The sequence below is a fragment of the Urocitellus parryii genome, chromosome 6 (assembly GCF_045843805.1).
Source record: "Urocitellus parryii isolate mUroPar1 chromosome 6, mUroPar1.hap1, whole genome shotgun sequence".
Lineage (NCBI taxonomy): Eukaryota > Metazoa > Chordata > Mammalia > Rodentia > Sciuridae > Urocitellus > Urocitellus parryii.
In genome coordinates, this window is record NC_135536.1 from 71486337 (window position 1) to 71506954 (window position 20618).

The following is a 20618-nucleotide window of genomic DNA, read 5'->3' on the forward strand; positions in this document are numbered from 1 at the left end:
AAATGATAATTACAAATGAAAGAATAAATAACTCATAAAGATAATTTATCATTAATTACAAAACAATGAATGATATTATTGTATACAAGGTGCTGTGCCCTTCATAGGCATTTTTTTTTTTCACTTCAAATTCCTCGTGTATGGGGGTTCAGATAACAAAATCATTTACACGGGGTCGCAGAGGACACAGCCACTGGACTTAAACACTATGCAGGCCACGCCCCAGCCTGGGCTCCGGAGGCCTAAAACTCACCAACCAACAAGCTCCTCAGAACTCACTTTCCAGCTCCCAAGTGTCATTTGCAATGTGATCTGCAAATGTCAGTTGACGTGGGGCAAACCCAACTCAGCGACTGGGTTAATTCGGTGGTGGTATCAGTCTATGCTTTGTTGGCTTCACCTAGTTAAAAAAAGAAAAGGAAGAAGGAAACAAAACAAAACAAACAAACAAAAAACAAATGGGGGATGCGGCTAGGGCTGTAGCTCAGTGGAAAAAGGCTTGCCTAGAACTGAAGAAGGAAAAGGAAGGAAGGAAGGAAGGGGGCATGTTTGCTTCTCCCCCAAACACTGGAGCCCTAAAAAATACTAGTCCGCAAGACAATTGTTGAAAATAATAGTTCTTGTTATTACAAATCCTGTTTACTGTCCCAACAATGGTATAGCCAAGTAATGAAGTCATCTGTGCCTTTTGTTTCTCTCGCAGCACTTCATTGGGCGCACATCCAAGCGAAACCAGCAGCTTCGGCCACCAGGGCTCCAACTTCTCAAATCAACTCTCGGCCGCAGCCCGGGACCTGGACCCGCCGGGCCACTCCTCCTTCCTGTGGGTTGGGAGGAGCCGGGAGGCTGTGGCGGTGTGATATTGAGGGCTTGAGCTGGTCGTCTTCCGCTAGAGCCCAGCCTGAGGCCACCATGACCTGGGAGCTGGTGCTCTGGTTGCTGGCGCTGGGCGCGCTGCTCCTGCTCCTGGTGCAGCTGCTGCGCTTTCTCCGTGCCGACGGCGACCTCGCTCTGTTGTGGGCTGAGTGGCAGGGGCGACGCCCAGGTGAGGGCCCTCCGTGACTCCCAGACACAAGTGGGAGATCGGGCTTAGAGCGGCCAAGGCGGGTCTAGATCACTAGCTTCCCGGTGGTCCGGGTGGTCCGGGTCCCTCGCGTTTGCGTGGAGTTTATGGGTCGCGGGGCCGCGCCCTTCCTGGGCTGCCACTGGGGAAGGAAGAGGCCGGGCTTAAGGAGGCAGTTCTGCCCCTTTGTTTTTATTTATTTATTCATTTTTAATGGAGATCATTTTTTTAAACCTTTATTTCACTTATTTATTTTAATGTGGTGCTGAGGATCGAACCCAGGGTCCCACCTGTGCGAGGCGAGCACTCTACCGCTGAGCCACAACCCCAGACCCTGTTTTTTATCCTTATGGGAAAATGGCACAGACTCACTTTCCAGCTCAGGCAACCCCTGCAAACTACCCGAGAGCGCGAGAATTGGAGGGACGCCCTCAGGGGTTTGACTTCTCAGCCAGGATCCCAGGGGTTCTGGTGTAGTGTCAGGGGAAGACACTCTGAAAAACAAGGAGCATCCCCCTGCATTGTAAGACAGTCTCCTTGTACAGAGGCTCAGTGTGTCTTCCTGAAGTTGTTTGTCCTCGACTTCTCGCTGTTCTGTAGTTTTGGAATCAAATCTGAGGTAATAATGGTGTCTTCCATCTGCCTTCTCACTAGGATATAAGTGTAACACCACAAAGAGCTGAATTGGTATTGTTCTGAGGTGAGATAATTCTTGGCACACTAAGGGGGCATTCTGCCTACCCTTCTTTTGTCTCTGCCTTCCTATTTTATGGTCCTATAATGAGTGTGTGTGTGTGTGTGTGGGGGGGGTGTATATGTATTCATGAACACAGTGTGTACTAGGTAGGCAGTGTGCTCAGCACTTTACAAGCATAACGTTTGATCTTACGAAACTGGTACAAATTGGGCATTACTCTTGTTTTCTACATAAGGAAATTGATGTTCAGAGAAATGAAATGACCTGCCCAAAGGTGAGGTTTCCCTGGACTAAGTTTCCCGTATGAAAATACCTGAAGTATGTGATGAAGTTGGCTTGGAAGTGAAATAGTTACTAGCTCAGAAGATAGTCTATATTTTCTAAATGGCTGATGGGTAGAGATAAAATTGGTTCTTGGGGACTGAAAAAAATCTGATGGCACAGTGTTTTGTGTCTCTCCAAAGCTCAACCTTCCTGGTGAAATAAAATTTCATTGTATTTCATTTCTCTGGTTGGGCTTTCTTGGGTAAAACATGTGCAGCAGTACTGTTGCTGAATTAATACACATCATGTATGCAAGGTCAGGGCTAAAAGACTATGGCAAATAGTTGGCTGTGATTGGTGGACTTTGGTTTTTTTTTTTTTTTTTGGTTGTTGTTTTTTAATCAGGAATTCCATATACACTGCAATTTTACTAACTGCGGAACTTTCTCCTGATTGTAGGTGAAAGGCATGTGCCTATTCACTGCCATTGGCTGCCTTGTGGATGTTTGTGTTTGATTCTAAGTGCTTTTGTGTTAAGTTGGACTTTCTACTTTTATCACAAAATTCTACAAAAGTTATTCAATCCATCAAATTATGTTGAGGAAAAGGAAAAATATTAACAGTATCTGAATACATATCTAGCAGCTTAACTGCTAAGTAAGTTTAGCTTTTACTTGATTATCAAATAAAAGTTAAAAAGATAAGGTCACTAATAATAGTGTTTAAGAAATTTAATGATTTTTTTTAGTTGTGTTACTTTTGTTGGAAAAATGAATTTTGAAGGATTTTAAATTTGATGATAGTCAATAATGTGGTTGTATAAGTTTAAAATTTGCATGTTAATTTTATATATCAGGGCTGGGGTTGTGGCTCCGTGGTAGAGTGCTTGCCTAGCATTTACAAGGCACCAGGTTCAATCCTCAGCACCACATAAATGTAAAATAAAGATATTGTGTCCAACTAAAGCTTAAGGATAAATATTTTTTAAATTTCATATATTATCACTTATTTAATAAGTTACATTAAAATTTCTTTAACAAATTCAGTTAACAGTTTAATAGATTTTAATTTTAAAATTTTGTCATTCTTAATCTGCATTGACAAAAAGTAAGCTTTATAGAACTCTATTTATAAAGCATACACAGAAATATGTAAAGTGTATAGAAACATATTTGTTGAATGTAACTTCATTTGAGGGCACGTTAAGGAAAAAACATGTCTAAAAAGACATTGGTGGGGCTGGGGATGTGGCTCAAGCGGTAGCCCGCTTGCCTGGCATGCGTGCGGCCGGGGTTTGATCCTCAGCACCACATACAAAACAAAGATGTTGTGTCCACCGATAACTAAGAAATAAATATTTAAAAAAAAATAAAAATAAAAAGACATTGGTGTAGAGGGATAAAGAAAAAAAATTAAAGGAACATGGAAATCCACTGAGATTTCCTAAACAACTGTCATAAAGATGGGCAGGCCCTATGAAGAAAAAAAATTATGCTGTTTGATTACTTTGTAGATTTATTATTTTTTGTTACTTTAAAAAGTAGACAACACATGGAGGAACTTTGGATAGGGCAAAGGGGAGAGAGGGGAAGGGATAGGGCATGAGGGTAGGAAAGATAGTGGAATGAGATGGACATCATTACCCTAGGTACATGTATAAAAACACGAATGATGTGACTCTGTACAACCAGAGAAATGAAAAGTTGTGCTCTATTTGTGTGCTATGAACTGAAATGCATTCTGCTGTCAAATTAGAACAAATAAATAAATCAATTAAAAAAGTAGAAAACACTTTTATATTTGTAATTTTTTATTCATGTAATAAAAAATTAAAAATATAAAAGCATATATGGTAAAAAGCAAAGCTTACCCCACCCTTGTCCCCCAGAATCCCAGTATTCAGGCAATCACTATTTTCTGCCTCTTTTGTGTCCTTCTAGAGAGACATATTCTTTGCATTTATCTCACAAGATGAATTTCCAAGGAAACTAAATTTGGATATCGGACATTGGTCTAGAAAATCCTATGGCACAGTTCCTGAGTATGAAAAGGGACAACATGTATGGACAACTCAGGTTTTAGTTGACAGAAACCTCAGTGTGAGTCAGCTGTGAATTGCCTTCCAGCAAAGCTGAGGCGGGTCTGGGCTACATCTGCAGACATTTAGTGTCTAAAGAAACAACTGCCAATGATGCCTCTGTGCTGGGCACTGGGGATGCGGCAGGAACCTAACATAATCAGGTTATAGACGAACCTTCTGCAGGACAAGGGAAGTAATGGAGTCAGCTCATCCTGCTCTGCATTGCCCCGACCCCACTGGAATCCTGCATCCTTCTGTGGCCAGCTCTCTTCAGCAGGAGCATTGAACAAGCAATGGGAGCTTGTGCAGGGGGTTTGAGCAGAGCTCAGCACCTGGTGCTCAGGACACATGAGGAAAGCAGCAGAAGTTGAACATGTTTATTTAGCTTTAGAGAAGCCAGAGATGGGAGCCCTCAGGGAGGATAGAACAGCTGTCTTCAAGCACATGAGGATGGCCATGTGGAAGAGGCTTGATTTACTCTTTCTGGTGCCAGAAGGCAGGCCTGCTGCCCACTGCTGCCAGAGGGTAGAAGTTAAAGCTGTATCCCGTCAGTGGAAGAAAGAGCCCTTGAATGATTAGACTTGTGTGAAAGTCCCAGTTGATGAGCTTCCACAGCCTGGGAGGGAAGGAAGTGGAGACGGGTCAATGGTTTGAGGAGAGAATTTTCAAACTGGGTTTAGCTTTGAATGTTAGTTTCTGGCTAACTCTAAGAGTCTGCTTTCAGGTGCTCTTTCAGGGAGTATTTATATATGTCAGATTCTGTGGAATGTTAAACAAAGGCTGGCTGCTAAACAAAAAAGCGTTCTTCAGGATGGGAGGGTGGGTGTCAGAACTGAATGTGCTAAGGTGAACTTGAGCCTTGACACTTTCACTATTGGCTTTATGTAATAGCTGTTTGCTTATAGATACAAAATGAAGAAACCTTTATTAGAACTAGGCCAAGTTAGTCAACAGTTTCAGAGCAAAGTAGATTCACTTTATGTGTCTGAGTAAAGAATTCCAAAACAAACTGAATTCACTTTACTTAAATTTGGATTAATGAGTAGTCAATTCCAAGTCAAGCGAATAACATTGAGAAAATAAAGGATTACCTGAATACATATTTCTTAATCCTGTAACATTCTGGTCCAATTGTGCTTTTCCAAAAAAGTATAATTACCTTGCAGGAAAGCTTTGTAGCCCAGGCATATTTTAGGGACATTTCCATTTTTAGTTTAAATATTTATAGAATACTGTTTTCCTAAGGGCAGTTGTATTGTTTAGAATATCTAAGAAACAGTTGGGTTTTAAAATATTGAGTAAAATCAGGCACTCTGGAGGTGTGACTCCGGAGGCTGAGGCAAGAGGATTACTAGTTTGAGGCCATCTTTAGCAACATGTGAGGCCTAAGCAACTTAGAGAAACCCTGTCTCAAAATTAAAATTATAAAGGACTGGGGATATAGCTCAGTGGGAAAGTCAGCTACACCCATGGAAAGTGACCTCGGGTTCCAGTCCCATCACTGCAAAGACAACTGATCTTATTTAAATATGTGCACTATATGATAGTCAACTGTGTGGAGTTTGGAGCTAGCTATACCTGGGTTCATATCCCAGCTTCTTTGCCAGGGTTTTTAGGTGTTGATTCATAGTTATTTAGTTTTGGATTCCTTTCTATGTTTCAATCTCTCCCAGGCACTGAGGGTATCCAGGAACAAGGAAGTCAGGGTCTCAATCTTGATGGTATTTACAGTCTACTCAGGGTAAATTAATCTTTATTAACCTCAGTTTTCTTTTCTAAAAAAGTGAGATCATAACAGGATTCTTGTGAGGGTTTTATTAAGTAAAGCAAAGCATATAAGTAATAAAGAAAAATGAAATCATTAGGACTATTAACCCTATTGGCCCTGGTGGGAGAATCAGAACAAAGTTATTAGTATTCTATGTTTTGCTGCTGTAAAGTCCACCTGTTAAAATATTTTTGTGTGATTATTATTATTATTTTTTATTGTAGATGAACACACAGTATCTTTATTTTTATGTGGTGCTGAGGATTGAACTCAGTGCCTCACACATGCTCAGCAAGCACTCTGCCACTGAGCTACAGCCTCAGCCCGAGTTTCCCATGTTTTAACTCATTACTCTTAACAATCCTGTGAGGGATTTGATATTAATCACTTTTCTTGATCTGGAAAATTAAGGCACTGAGCATATGGGACATGCTCATTGCTGTGTGTGGTGGAGCTGAAATTTGAACCCTGGCAGTCTCTGAAGATGCTATTGTTTAAAAGATTGGATTTAAAAGTGCTTAACTTGGGCTGGGGATGTGGCTCAAGTGGTAGCGCGTTCGCCTGGCATGCGTGCGGCCCGGGTTCGTTCCTCAGCACCACATACCAACAAAGATGTTGTGTCTGCCGAGAACTAAAACAATAAATATTAAAAATTTTATCTCTCTCTCTTTCTCTCTCTCTCTCCTCTCTCACTCTCTCTTAAAAAAAAAAATAAAAGTGCTTAACTTAAATAGTACACAAGGTTCTTGATTTCAAGTGTCCTGATATAAAATCATAAATGCAAAGTTAAGTAGTAACTTGCTAGCTAGTTTTAATCCATAACACATATCTTTTTTTTAAAGAGAGAGAGAGAGAGAGAGAGAGAGAGAGAGAATTTTTTAATATTTATTTATTTATTTTTTTAGTTTTCGGTGGACACAACATCTTTATTTTATCTTTATGTGGTGCTGAGGATCGAACCCAGCACCCCTCGCATGCTAGACGAGCGCTCTACTGCTTGAGCCACATCCCCAGCCCCATAACACATATCTTAATGAAGAAGAAACACAGGAGGTGAATCACAGTGACTCTACAGGTTCAGATAGACAGTGACTTCAGTGACTATCATCTCCTGCAGCACAAATAAACCACTTGCCATTGCTTTAGTATTGCAGCATTTTCAGAGTCTTCAACAGGAAAATGACTGTGCAAGAACACAACATGTCTTCTTCCTGTCATTATATATTTCATCTTGGGTAAACTACTAAGATTCTCCTCAAATGAGAGCTCAGGCATTTCAGGGGCACTATTACAAAATGACATTAAGTCATCCAATTTGATTGCCAGATGGAGAAAATATTACCTTTAAAATGCAAGATGATTACATCTTATCATAGAGCAGCACTTGTAATATTGGCACTCTTCATTGAAAGCTTGATTTCAAAAAGTTGGAAGGACTGACTGAAAAAAGTAGTCTGAATTCATCATTATACGGAGAAGAAAAGTGAGTCTGGGTAATGACTTTCTGTTCACTTTGATTGAGTGATTGATTGATGGCCCTGAGGATTGAACCCAAGGCCTTGTACATCTGAGGCAAGCACTCTAACAACTGAGCTATATCCCCAGTCCCTTAGCTTTACTTTTCTTATCACACGTGTAGATATATAGAGCCATGTAGTGAACCATGGAGTGATAAGGCTAACCTTGAAGTAAAGTCTGGAAAATTCTGCAATGCATAAAATACTGTTTAGATAACTATTACTAATATGGTTTGTATTCATGCTTTAAGAGATTAGGTATGAGGAGTTTTCTTAGAAAGTTTAAAAAATTTAAGCTCCACACATTAGTATTCATATTTAGTGGTATTGTTTAAAGTTTTTGATGTTTGTTTGTTGCCAAGCTTTGATGTGCAGGTGTGATCTCTCACTTATTCATTCCCTTCTACCTCTATTTCTTTCCTCAATAGAATGGGAGTTGACGGACATGGTGGTGTGGGTGACTGGAGCATCCAGTGGGATTGGCGAGGAGCTGGCTTACCAGCTGTCAAAACTGGGAGTTTCTCTTGTGCTGTCAGCCAGAAGAGTGCATGAGCTGGAAAGGGTGAAAAGAAAATGCCTAGGTGAGTGAACCTAAAACAGCAGCTGTGCTTCCTAGACATGAGGCACACTGCAAACTCAAGTGCAGCCTGGGAATTGCAGAGGGGAGATGGGCTTCTCCTGCCAGTGCACCCTGGCTCCAAACCCTCCAAGTGCCTGGCCCCTGGCCCTTTTCTCTTGTTGCATCTTAGTTGGCTTCCCTTCACCTTTGCTGCCTCATTTTGTCAGCTTTCTATTCTTTTTTGCACTGACTCTTGGCATTAGGGAGAGACTGCTGATTGTCCAATCCTTTTTTTGACTTTTTAGTGACCAGGTGACTTATATTTTTGTCTTAGAGAAAGAATAGTTTTCTTTTTTTTAATATTTATTTAGTTGTAGATGAACACATAGTATCTTTATTTATTTTTATGTGGTCCTGGGGATTGAACCCAGTGCCTCATTAGTGAGAGGCAAGTGCTTTACCACTGAGCTATAGCCTCAGCCCCGTTCAGTTTGTTTTTTATCTATAACATTCATATATGTAACCACTGAAACTGAGGTAGGATGGATCCTTACTCATTTTGCTAAAATGTGAGATATTGTAGTCAATGGAATGGTATAACATTTTTGTTATAGAGAATAAAAGAAACAGAATGAAATTAGGTATAAAAAATGCAACCTATAAAGGGTGATTATGTTAATTATTTGTTGGTTTGGGTTTTGGTGTTATGTTCACATTGAAAGCAGCCTCAAGTAGAAGAGCTGTTTTTTCTCATAGGGTACTTGGTATCTAAACTGAGAGAATGTTGAATTTTCCAGCTCATTGTTTTTTGGTCATCTCTCTGTTATTCCTTTTTTCAGTCTTTCTTTAACTTTGCTGATTTTGAGCTAAACACCCTGTAATAAGAGTTCATTGCCTGATTAACAGTCTGCAAGGGCACTAGGTCATTTCTTATGGTAGTTACTCCTCTACTTCTGGGACCTGCAAGTCCTGCACAAGCAGAGAAGCTGAACCCTGTCAGCCTTTCTTCATTTGTGTGAGCGTGAATGCTTTTCTTTTATCTGTCAGATCATTAGTGCAAGCCCTTACATTTATTAGTTTGCAGATGATGCTTCATTATGTCCTCTTTTGCCCATAAATAATTTGTACTTACTGTATTTTCTGTTTTGTTTTTCTTATTGGCATTATTTATTCTGTTTCAAGGTTAGAGTTCAGGCAAATTTGCTTTAATGAACAGAAATAGAAAATGGCAGTTGTAGCACATGTTGATTCTTGGTGGGATTTGTAGAAAGGACCATGTTGTTTTCTTATATGTCATTGGCCTGTGGCTTCTACATGTCATTTGACTGTGGGCTTTGAGCTTCTTACTGAATTAAAACATAACTTTCATTTTCTTTTTCTTTTTTAAAATGTTTGCAAGGCAGCAACTAACCTTTGTGAGCCTACTGCAAAGTGAACAAAACTGTACTTCTAAAGAAATTGCTCTACAGTTTTTGTTTCTTATAGCTTGTAGGTTAGTCTTGATTTCTGCCGGTCTTTTCTGAAGTTCTACTGTCTTTATTCAGAATAAAGCATGCTATTCCATGTCTGGTGAAGCTGGCCACCTTTTTTTTGTCTAAGATGTTTCCATATTACCTCTAGTTCTCCTGGTGACTGAGAGAAACTTTCAAAGGGCCACCCAGAAGTGAATCTGTGGGCAACTCCTATTGCAGGGTGTGTGTTAAACTTAAGAAAAGTAGCAAGGGGAATGAATGATCTTTGTTATGATGTTCTCACTAATTTTAAAGTATTTTTATTTAGAGAATGGCAATTTAAAAGGAAAAGATATACTCATTTTGCCCCTTGACCTGACTGACAGAAGTTCCCATGAGGGGGCAACCAAAGCTGTTCTCCAGGAGTTTGGTAAAGTAAGTAGCAATTTATATTCATATAGCATTTATTGCATTGCTTTGTCTGTCTTTGAAGTATCACAAAGGATATTCCCATCCATGGTGCTCTCATTTTAAGAGTTGTATGTACATGGCGTCCGTGCAGTGTAATCAGGCCTATGTATTAGGCCTGTTCATCACTGAGTCTGACATTTTCCATAAACAGTTTTATAAAATGGGAGTACCATAGGTACATTCTGGTTACTTTACCATGATTTTTATTACTAAATTCTAGAAATATATCATTGTTCTATTGAATCTTCAAGTTAACAATATAAACAATTGTGCCTAGAATTTCCTTTACAACCTCTAAGCATCTCTTTTCTGATTTTATTTAACTAGATTGACATTCTGGTCAATAATGGTGGAAGATCCCAGCGTTCTTTGATTATGGATACCAACTTCGATGTCTTCAAGGAGCTAATTGAGCTTAACTATTTAGGGACAATCTCTTTGACAAAGTGTGTCCTACCTCACATGATCGAGAGGAAACAAGGAAAGATAGTTATTGTGAATAGCCTTGCAGGCATTGTATCTGTACCTCTATCCGGTGGATATTGTGCCAGTAAGCATGCTCTTCGGGTAAGGCTGCTGAAACTCTACTCTGACAGAACTGACCCAAATGGGGAATATGATTATCCTTGGAACTGGGCAATTGTGTGGGAAAACAGAAATAGAACTTTGATAGAAGATATCCCCCAGTACATGATAAAAACAATATGAGCCACACATGCTTCAAACTTGTCCAAAATATATGTATTGAGCATCTATCCTGTGCCATACACTGCAGCAGATCCTGGAATATAAAAATATGATTTTGCTCTTTAGAAGTGTATGTAGGGGCTAGGGTTGTGGCTCAGTGGTAAAGTGCTTGCCTAGCATGCATGAGGTATTGGGTTCGATCCTTGGAACCACATAAAAATCAATAGAATAAAATTGTGTCCATCTACAACTAAAAAAAAAAAAAAAAAAGAAGAAGAAGTATATATAGTCTGGTCAGCATGTCTTGTTCACCTTATCCCTATTTCCACCACGTCCTCATGGTAAACTGTGAGTCTTCCCCTCCCTCTACACAAACTTTGGGACGTATTTTCTTTCTCCCATTACTGTGACTTTTTTTTTTCCTTCCCCTTTGTACTCACTGTACATTTTGCCACGTCTCATGAATGTGAAAAGAGGTACTGACAACTGAAGTATTAGTATTGGGCCTCATGTGACATTTCAGTGGTTTTAGAAGAAGAAATCTCAGCCAGGGCAAAGTCCAGGAGAATAATTTGATTTTGAATTTTATAACTTATGAAGTGTAAATACTCTTACTGAAGGAAATTTTAATATTTGCTTAAGTGTGGATAGGAAGAACATATAAGGCAAATAGGAGGAGAATGATGGAAGGAGATCCAAAGTGTAAAATTAATATTGTTGAAGGTTAGTTTGAGTCAGCATTTTACTCTTGGGAAAATGAGATGCAATAGCTGCGTGGTTGTCTTACTTTTCAGAGAATGTGAAGCTTTGGTTCTTTAGGACATCTTCTTTCTTCTCTGAACAGGGGACAGTTTGAAGTGATGAGACTATAGAATGCAGCACTAATTTCTTCCTCTTCAACAATGGGCTGTCAGTTTTACTGTAGAGCATCTGGGCAAACCACAGGCGGGCAGATGTGGGAGGACAACCACCTGTCTTTTGGCCCCAAGAGTTTCATAAGACTGACAGAATGTTCTCAGTAAAACACAGATGAGCTGTCTGGCCTCCCTCCAAGCTTCTCTGTTAATTACTGGATTTGATTTTCTGATAGGATGTGGTAGGTTGAGACTCTAGTTAGTTTTACAAGTAGTTGAACATTAAGCAGGAGGCTTTTGTGAAGAATACAGTTTTTTCTAGGATCTCCAGCAAGTTGTGGAGTGAACTTGTTTAGTTGAAAAGTTTACATGTTAACATTTCTTTGGCTACCAGTGATTGAACCTAGGGGTGTTTAACCACTGAGCCACATCCCCATCTCTTTTTTATATTTTATTAGAGACTGAGTTGCTTAGGGCCTTGCTAAGTTGCTGAGGCTGGCTTTGAACTCGTGATCCTTCTACTTCAGTCTCCCAAGCTACTGGGATAATAAGCATGCACGACTATGCTCAGCTAGTAGATGGGATTTCTAACAAGAGGTCTGAACCATCTTGAGAGGTAGTATTGTCTGACAAATGGCTTACTTTATGTTTTCTTTCTGCTTTTGTGGCAGAGGGACAAAAGGTTAAAAAGGTCAGGAGTTCTCAATTCATTTACCAATTAATTTTTCGGTCCATTTCTGACAGCACTCTTCACTTGCAGCATAAACTCTCACCACCCTCATGAGGCCCAGGACTGATCATGAGGAAATAGCACCTTGTAGTGTGTTAAGGGTCAGTTATTTAAGGGCTGGTTACTAATTAATGATGTTGGATTAAATATGAATGTACCAGGGGTTAGGTGTTTAGTTTCAGTAGTTAACCTAGCTTTATAACAATGTAATCTTGGAAAATTCCTAATTTAGGATCAGAGATGAAGAGAAGCAGATTTCTGTTTATTCCTTGTTGGTTTGGAAATGGCCTGTATGTTTAAGTCTAGGTCTGTAGTTTGTTTTTATAAATGTCATTCAATATGTGATCATATTATAATTTTAACTGGCCAGGTACTAGTTATCACCCCCAAAAGACTCATCTGCTCAAACTAAATCATCCTGTTTAGTAACATATTACATAGTAATATCAATTGAAAAGGTTGGATTCTTTCTCTGTGGTGAATTTCTGTGCAGCATTGATCCCTCTGTACTCCCTATTGCCCCAAACACTGGCACTTAGATGACTCTGGAGAATAAAGAGAAAGCCTATCCCAGTGATTTCTGGAGAACATGCACTTGTTTTAGAACAGGGAGATGAGGATTGCTATGAGGAGGGTGTATCAGAACCTTCTGGGAGTTCTTGTTGGTTCAGGGTTTGCCAACCATAAAGACCACTGATGGCAAGAGCCACTACAAACAAGGTGGCAAACTGCCTATACCTGGCAAGAGGTAAGGATGTCTTTCCTGGATCGCCTCTGGTCTCATAGTGAAAAATGCGTAACATTGTTTGCCCGACTACACTACTTGACCTTTATTCAGGCTTTTCAGAGCATATTTTGATAAATCATGAGCCATGAGTCTCCATTTAACTTTATTTGCCTTTTTTTTTTCCTTTTGTGTCTGTTAGGGTTTTTTTAATTGCCTTCGATCTGAACTTACCAAATATCCAGGTATAATCATTTCTAACATTTACCCAGGACCTGTCTACTCAAATATTGTGAAGAATGCACTAGCTGAAGAAGTCACAAAGGTAAAAATTTCTAATTGTCATATAATTTGAATGCTTTCCTTGTTATATTGTAGTGGTTTTTTTTTTTTACTATATTTCAGGGATATTATGTCATACTTTTGTTAGAAAACTTATGAAAATTGTTAGCCAGCTGATAGTGCATTGGCCTTATGTTTAAATAAAGGCTAAAGAAGTTGCTAAGATAATATTTATAAGATGTCTGCCATTACGGGTGTGCTATTATGTGATAGGTTTTTTTCTTATTTAGAAGCCCATTTTATCTTCTTCCATTTCATCCTCTTGTTTGATGAGATTTCATTTGCTAAATGCATATCATAATAATTTGAGTCTCATTACTAAAGTGATAACTAAATTATCACTCTAAGGTGATAATTGCTTCTAGCAATTCTAGCTAGAAGCAAACTTTCATCTTTTAGTTAGCCCGTACAGTATTCTCTTGTATATTTATCATTCCTATTAGGCTAATTGAAGAATTACAAAAATTGCACTGGGAATATAGTTCAGGTGTAGAATGCTTGGGAGCATGAGCAAGGCCCTGTGTGTGATCCCTAGTGCTGAAAAACAAAAAATTAAATTTGAAATACTATAGAAGTTTATAACCCCCTATAGGGTTTGTGGGGATTCCTGAAGGAATAACATAATTAGTTGGCCTTTAAGTTTTTTTCGCTTAAATGTTCTGTGAAATAGCTTGAAAAATTACTCAGCATTCACTTAATTCTAAACTTTTCTTAGACTGTGGTCCATGCTGGAGATCAGTCGTACAAGATGGCAACTAGCCGTTGTGTGCGGCTGATGTTAATTGCCATGGCTAACGATTTGAAAGAAGTTTGGATTGCAGAGCATCCTTTCTTGTTGGTGGCATATTTGTGGCAATATATGCCAACCCTGGCCATTTGGATGACGAACAAATTAGGGAAGAAAAGGATTAGTAACTTTCAGAGTGGTAAGGTAAGAGCAGTTTATATATTTCTTAATAATATGTTTCAATTTTGTAGGCAAATAAAAAAATCTTAGTGCTTAAAAGCTTTCTTGCTAACCCTCCAACAATTTCATATCAAATACAGAAATTATAACAAGTATTCCACCCCCATATATATCTGGTGACTTACTGTAAATTTTGACTAGTCTTGGGAGAAATGAGTTTTCTACAAGGTAAAATCAAACCAAAGGTTGCCATTTTTTTTTTTTTTTTCTACACGTAACCGTTTGACTAGGATCTGTATCAAAGTGCTCTTTCCCCAGCAAGATCTACCCATCCTACCAGTCTCTCAGGGCAGGGGTTACCTCTTTGAAGTGATCCCTGGCTTCCTCTCCCACCCCTCCCCAGGACTAGGTGCACCTCAGGCCCTATACCCTCCTCTTCTGTCAAAGCACTGACTGCATTGCTAAGACAGGTGTATGCACACTGTGCAGGATACACTACTGTTGCCTCCATCCTGCACATCTGACATGTGCCTGTGGCCACATTTATGGAAAAAGCTTATTACTGCCTTTGGCCCTCATTGTTATCGAAATTAGTGGGGTATATCATTAACTGATTGATAAAATTGTGACCATCAGTAGAGTTTAATGCATAAATAACACAGCAAATGTAATGAGTTAATCTCAAAATTATAGATTGATTGTACAAAGAAAGGTTAGTGCTATGGAAGGATTTTATTGAGTTATTTATTTAAAGAGTTATTTCTTTCATACTCTGTTACTATCATATTTTGAATTAAGAAAATGCAGATTGACATAAAAAAGAATTATAAAAGAGGATCATACTCTACATGTCCACTATATAATCTACCACTATTTTAAACAACCCACTGAAACATCTAATCCACTTGTTACACATTTAATTTGTTCCAACTTTTTGTAGGGAAGTGCAAATGAATTACTACGGAAAAAGGTCGAAACACCAGAACATAACAAAATGCTTAGAGATTATAAAATGGGATTAATAATACACTAAAACATCCAGAGCTTGCAAAATTATTAATGAGTCTTTCCCTGTACTAATCTGTAATGTGGAGCAGTTTACTTTGAGCCAAATCATTTACAATTGTTTTGGCAGTGCTGAGACTCTGGTAGTATGGGATGGTTCCAAAGATGAGCTTGATCAAAGATTACATCTGAAATTTAAATTTGGAGCATAGTTGATCTAATGGCATTGAGCCCAGCTATAGATTAGAGTTGGGAGGGGAAGGCCACCTATCTAGAAAGGAACCACAGCATCCTGGCTGAGAGCACGAAGCCTAGTGCTGGGCTTTCTGGGTTCAAATCCCAGCTCTACCCGATCTCTGCCCCTTGACTTTTAGCAAGTTACTTCTCTATAGCTCAATCTCTCCATCTGGGCAATCGAGATTAGTGAATAGTATCTAGTCACAGGATTGTTATGGAGATTCAATGAGTTAGTACATGAAAAGCTTTAAAACAGTCTGTAGTGTTATAAGTGTTTGCTGTTATGCTTTTATTTTCTTTCTCATCCTGACTTTCATAAGTAGCAGGATATTCAGCATACATAAAGTAAAGGTCAATGATTTGTTTTTATACAAAAACTAAAAAATCAAATCTGTATATTTGGAAGGTGTATGTGATGATTTGATATTATACATACATTGTAAAATGATTACCACAGTAAATCTGATTAACACATCTCCCAGTTACCTTTGCTGTGTCATGAGAACATTTAAGATCTACTCTCCTATCCAATGTGAGGTATATGATATGGTGTTAACCAATCACCATGCTATACATTAATTTGAATTTGTGACTTAATAATAACCTAAGTTACTCATCTTTTAACAGAAAGGTTGTGCCCTTTGACCAACATCTGCCCATTTCTCCCACCTTCCAGCCCCTGGCAACCATTATTCAATTCTGTGCCTCTATAAGTGAGTTTTTAGATGGCACATACAAGTGAGATCATATAGTATCATTTTGTATCTTACGTATTTCACTTAACACTCTTCAGCTTCATTTTTTGTGGTATTGGGTATTGAATCTGGGGTCTCACATCCAAGAAAGCACTCTACTATTGAGCCCCTTACATAGCCCTTTTAATTTTGTTTTGAGACATAGTCCCACTTAGTTGCTCAGGCTGGGCTTGAACTAAAAATTCTCTCATTTCACTTCTCAAATAGCTGGAATTATAGGAATGTACCATTATTCAGAATGTACCACACAGGGTTTCCCTTTTTTAATGGCCAAACAGTATTCCATTGCATAGATACACACCACCTTTGTTTAACACATTCATTCTTTGACAAGGTACTTAGGTTGTGTCCATATCTTGGCTCATAGACAAATAGAAAAATGAGCATGGGGGTACAGATGATCTTCTAGATGCTGGTTTCATTTTCTGTGGATATATGCCCTGGTATGGTTTAGATATGGTTCCTCCTCAAAGCTTGGTCCCAGTATGGTAATGTTGAAAATGGTGGAACCTTAACCGATGGGCCTACTGCAAGGAAATTAGGCCATGAGGGATTAACACTACACCCTACCTGCCTTCAGTTACCACTGAAGGGATTAATAAATATTTCTCACAGAACTTGAGTTAATTCTTAGGAGGATGAATTGTCATGTACTAGGCTCCTTCTACATAGAACTGATTTCATTTCTTTATGAGAAAATGACCCAGATAAGGGGACTTTCAGCAGAGGCTGAACAGATGAGGTCACCTAGTCTTTGACTTTTTACAATTTCCAGAACATGAATTTAGGAAAGCAAACAAATGAACAAAAAAATCCCCCAAACTTTTTTCTTTTGGTCATATTGGGGATCAAATCCAGGGCCTTATGCATGCTAGGTAAGCACTCTGCTAGTGCGCTACATTCCCAGCCCTTTTCAGTTTTTATTTTGAGACAGGTAAAGTTGCCCAGACTGGCCTCAAAGTTATAATTCTTCTGCCTTAGCTCCCAAGTTGCTGGGATTACATGTGTGCACATGTGTGCCCCACTGCACTTGGCTTTTTCTAGTACGCCACCTCAGGCATTTTTCTTAAAGTGGAGTAATACATATAAGTGTTATTGCTGTGTATGATATGGTAGTTCTATTTTTAATTTTTTGAGAAATATCCATATTGTTTTTCATAACCCCTATACCAATTTATATTCTCAATGATCTCAGTAACAAAGTAGACATATATTATAGAAGTGTTTTTTTTTTTTTTCAGAGAGGAAAGAGGGACCAGGGATTAGAAGAGTTTTAGTCATATGACAGTTATTCTTCTCTCAGAAATGTCCTTGTGAAGGTTATTTCATTTTGTTTACATACTATCTAAATGTAAAATATAAACATCACTGAGAAAATATAGCATTTTATTACATTAGCCTTTATTAAAAGATGGCAGCCCCCCCATGACCCCCTTTCTTTAATATATTGTGTATTTCATGGTCTTAATGCCTTATCACTCTTTTTAAATTATAAATTAGGTATTCTCTAATTTCCCATTACCATTTCTGAGGCATGATACCTCATTCTCTACACAAAACCACAGAACAAGAGCCACACTGAATTTTGTGTTATCAATATCATCATTATTATTCTTTTTTAGTACAAATTCTTTCAAGAGGTAAATGCATACTTCCCAAATGAAAATCACATATGAGGGATTATCAAGTTGCTTTTTAAAAAATCATCCTTTAAATAATATATTAAAAGCTCATAAATAATTTGAATTATATTTCAAATATTTCCATTTTAATAATTGGATCTGTTCTTTTTATTTATTAGGACAAGTCAGTGTGGGTATGATATGCTAATCTGAGTATTAATGAGAATTCAGCATTTAGGAAATGATATGAACAGATAATAACCAATGTTATTCATGCTAGATAAAGGAGATAATGATGTGAAGCTATTTAGAGAGATTTGTGGACAGATCTAAAATTTGGCTGTGATTTTTTTTTTTTTCAGTCGAGTCTAAACATTTGTCTGAGGCTTGTAAGGATTCTTAGCAGTGAATGATAATGAACAGATCCCTCAAAGCAACTTAATTGTAAAAACTTGGGTAAATAGTAGGAAGGACTGATACATACTACTGTTACTCTTTTACAGGATGCAGATTCCTCTTATTTTAAAATTTGGAAGACAAAACATGAGTGAAAGGAGCACTTGTAATTTTCTGGCCATTGAAGGGAGAAGTGGAAAACATAACAGCAATCTATGCCCAGAAGAATAACTGAAGGCTAATTTGTGATTTTTTTACTTCTTGATACAATTTTCCTTTTAGTGTACAATAAATAAAAAATAAGACTGTCATAAATCTTGCAAAACAGTATTAACATACTACATTCTTGAATAAAAGAATATTTTAAAAATACTTAGGCATTGTTATGGTTTGGATGTGAGGTGTCCCCAAAAGGCTCATGCATAAGAATGTAAGATTTAGGCGAGTAATGATTGGGTTGTGAGAGCGTTAACCCCATCAGTGAATTAATCCCCCAACAGGGAATAACTGAGTGGTAACTGAAGGCAGGTAGGGTGTGGCTGAAGGAGGTGGGTTATTTGGGGCGTGGCTTTGGGGTGTATCTTTTTGGAGTCTGCTTCCTGATCCTCATGTGAACTACATCCCTCTGCCATACTCTTCTGCCATGATGCTCTGCCTCACCTTGAGCTTTGAGGAATGGAGCCAGCCATCTATAAACTGAGACCTCTGAAACTGTGAGACCCCAAATAAACTTTTCCTTCACTCATTGTTCTTTTCAGGTCTTTTAGTCATAGCAGTCAAAGAGCTGACTAAAACAGCCACATAAGCTTAAAATCTAGGATCACAGAAATCTAACCAAAGAATAAACACCTATTTAACAGAAATGTCTTTGTCCATTTGTGCTTCTATAACATACCATATACTACATAATTTATAAACATGACAAAAATTTGTTTCTCACAGTTCTGGAGGCTGGGAAATCTGAGATCATTACCAATAGGACCGTTCTCTATCTAGAAAGGACTGATACCTACATCCAAGATGGTACCTAGTTGCTGTGTCCTGCAGAGGGGAGGGACACCATTTCCTTATGTGGTGAAGGGTAGAAAGGCAAGAGGAACAGGTCCTTTCATCAAGGCTTTTTATTTGGATGCCTATTCACTTTCATGATTCCCTTATCTAAAGGTCCTGCTCTTACTACTTGCATTGGGGATTAACTTTCAACATGAAAGTTGAGTAGAACAAAAATATCCAAAGCATAGTAACATAACTGTATGGAATATTTCAAACAAAAGAGAGTGCTGGGTAATGAGTAGATATAAAGAAGTATTTTGAATGATCCTACCTCCAAGATGCTTATACTCTTCAGAAGCATGAAGAGATACAAATAACTGGTTTGAAGCAGTAAGTAGGATTCACAGCTATGATTTATTCAACATCTGTAATATGCCTCTTGCTATACTGGGGTGCTTAGTGTTAGTTAACTCATTTATTCCTCCTAGCGCGGTCATAAGGTAGGAAATATTATCTACTTTTATAGATGATAGAGCTGCACAAATCAAGTAGGTAGAACTTTCCAATGTTACTAAGGTAGTAAGGGCTAAGTTCAGGATTAAACTCAGCTCAAGAAGACTCTACTAGCAACTGATAGGGTGTTCAGGAAGGAAAACAACCCAAATGTTGAGCCAGGCCTCTAAATATCATTCTGCCTTGGCTCTTGGATGCAATTCTTCACTGTCTCTTGGTTCTCTAATGACTTCAAGCAGATTTTTTTTTTTCCCTAGCTTTTCTAGTTCTCCATGAAGTGACTGGTATGATTTAATCTAGGCACTATTACTACTTACAAGTATGAAAGTGGGTTTTAGAGAAAATTCAGTAAGAGCAGTTTTAATATATCAGGTGGAAATATTAAATATTAGATATATAGGTCCAGTGTAAGAAGAAAGGTTGGGATATATATATATATTTGAATATCATCATTTTGTTGGTAATATTTTAAGTCTTGGAAGTAAATGAAATTGGTGAATACAGAAGAACAGAAAATCTAGAACCAATTGTTGAAAAATTCCAAAATTTAGAGTTCTGGTGGAAGAGGTAATTGAGAGGAATAGTCAGGAAGGCAGGAGGAAAACAAATGTTTCACAAAAGCCCAGAAGAAAACACAAAAGGTGATTCAGGAATGAGTGTTCAAATATACCAAATGCTACTCAGAGGATATAAGATGAGACAAAGAGGCCTGCTGATTTGAAAATATGTAGGTCAATAATGATCTCAATAATAACTTTATAAACTTTGGGTGAGTAGTAGAGATAGTCTCCAGATTGGAGCAGATAGAAAAATGAATGAGGAACCTTCAGCCATGAATGAGGAGAAGCAAAGTCAAGGGAAGACATGGCTTGGCATTACTATAATAATAAAAATCTTTAAACAAATTAAAGTTCCTATCATGGGAGGTGGTCAAATAAATCAACAGAATGTCATGCAGCATTAAAACTGATCATCATAATTAA

The 20618-nt window shown here is 38.3% G+C and overlaps 1 protein-coding gene across 1 annotated transcript; it reads left to right on the top strand.

Annotated features, from left to right (window-relative positions):
• The first annotated feature begins 715 nt into the window (after positions 1–715).
• On the top strand, positions 716–18501 carry LOC113197625 (dehydrogenase/reductase SDR family member 7). Its single transcript, XM_026410046.2, has 7 exons — positions 716–1045; positions 7818–7970; positions 9728–9834; positions 10198–10437; positions 13068–13190; positions 13923–14138; positions 18237–18501. The coding sequence occupies exons 1-7, from the start codon at positions 913–915 to the stop codon at positions 18282–18284; spliced, it is 1020 nt and encodes a 339-aa protein (XP_026265831.1). The 5' UTR covers positions 716–912; the 3' UTR covers positions 18285–18501.
• The last annotated feature ends 2117 nt before the right edge of the window (positions 18502–20618 follow it).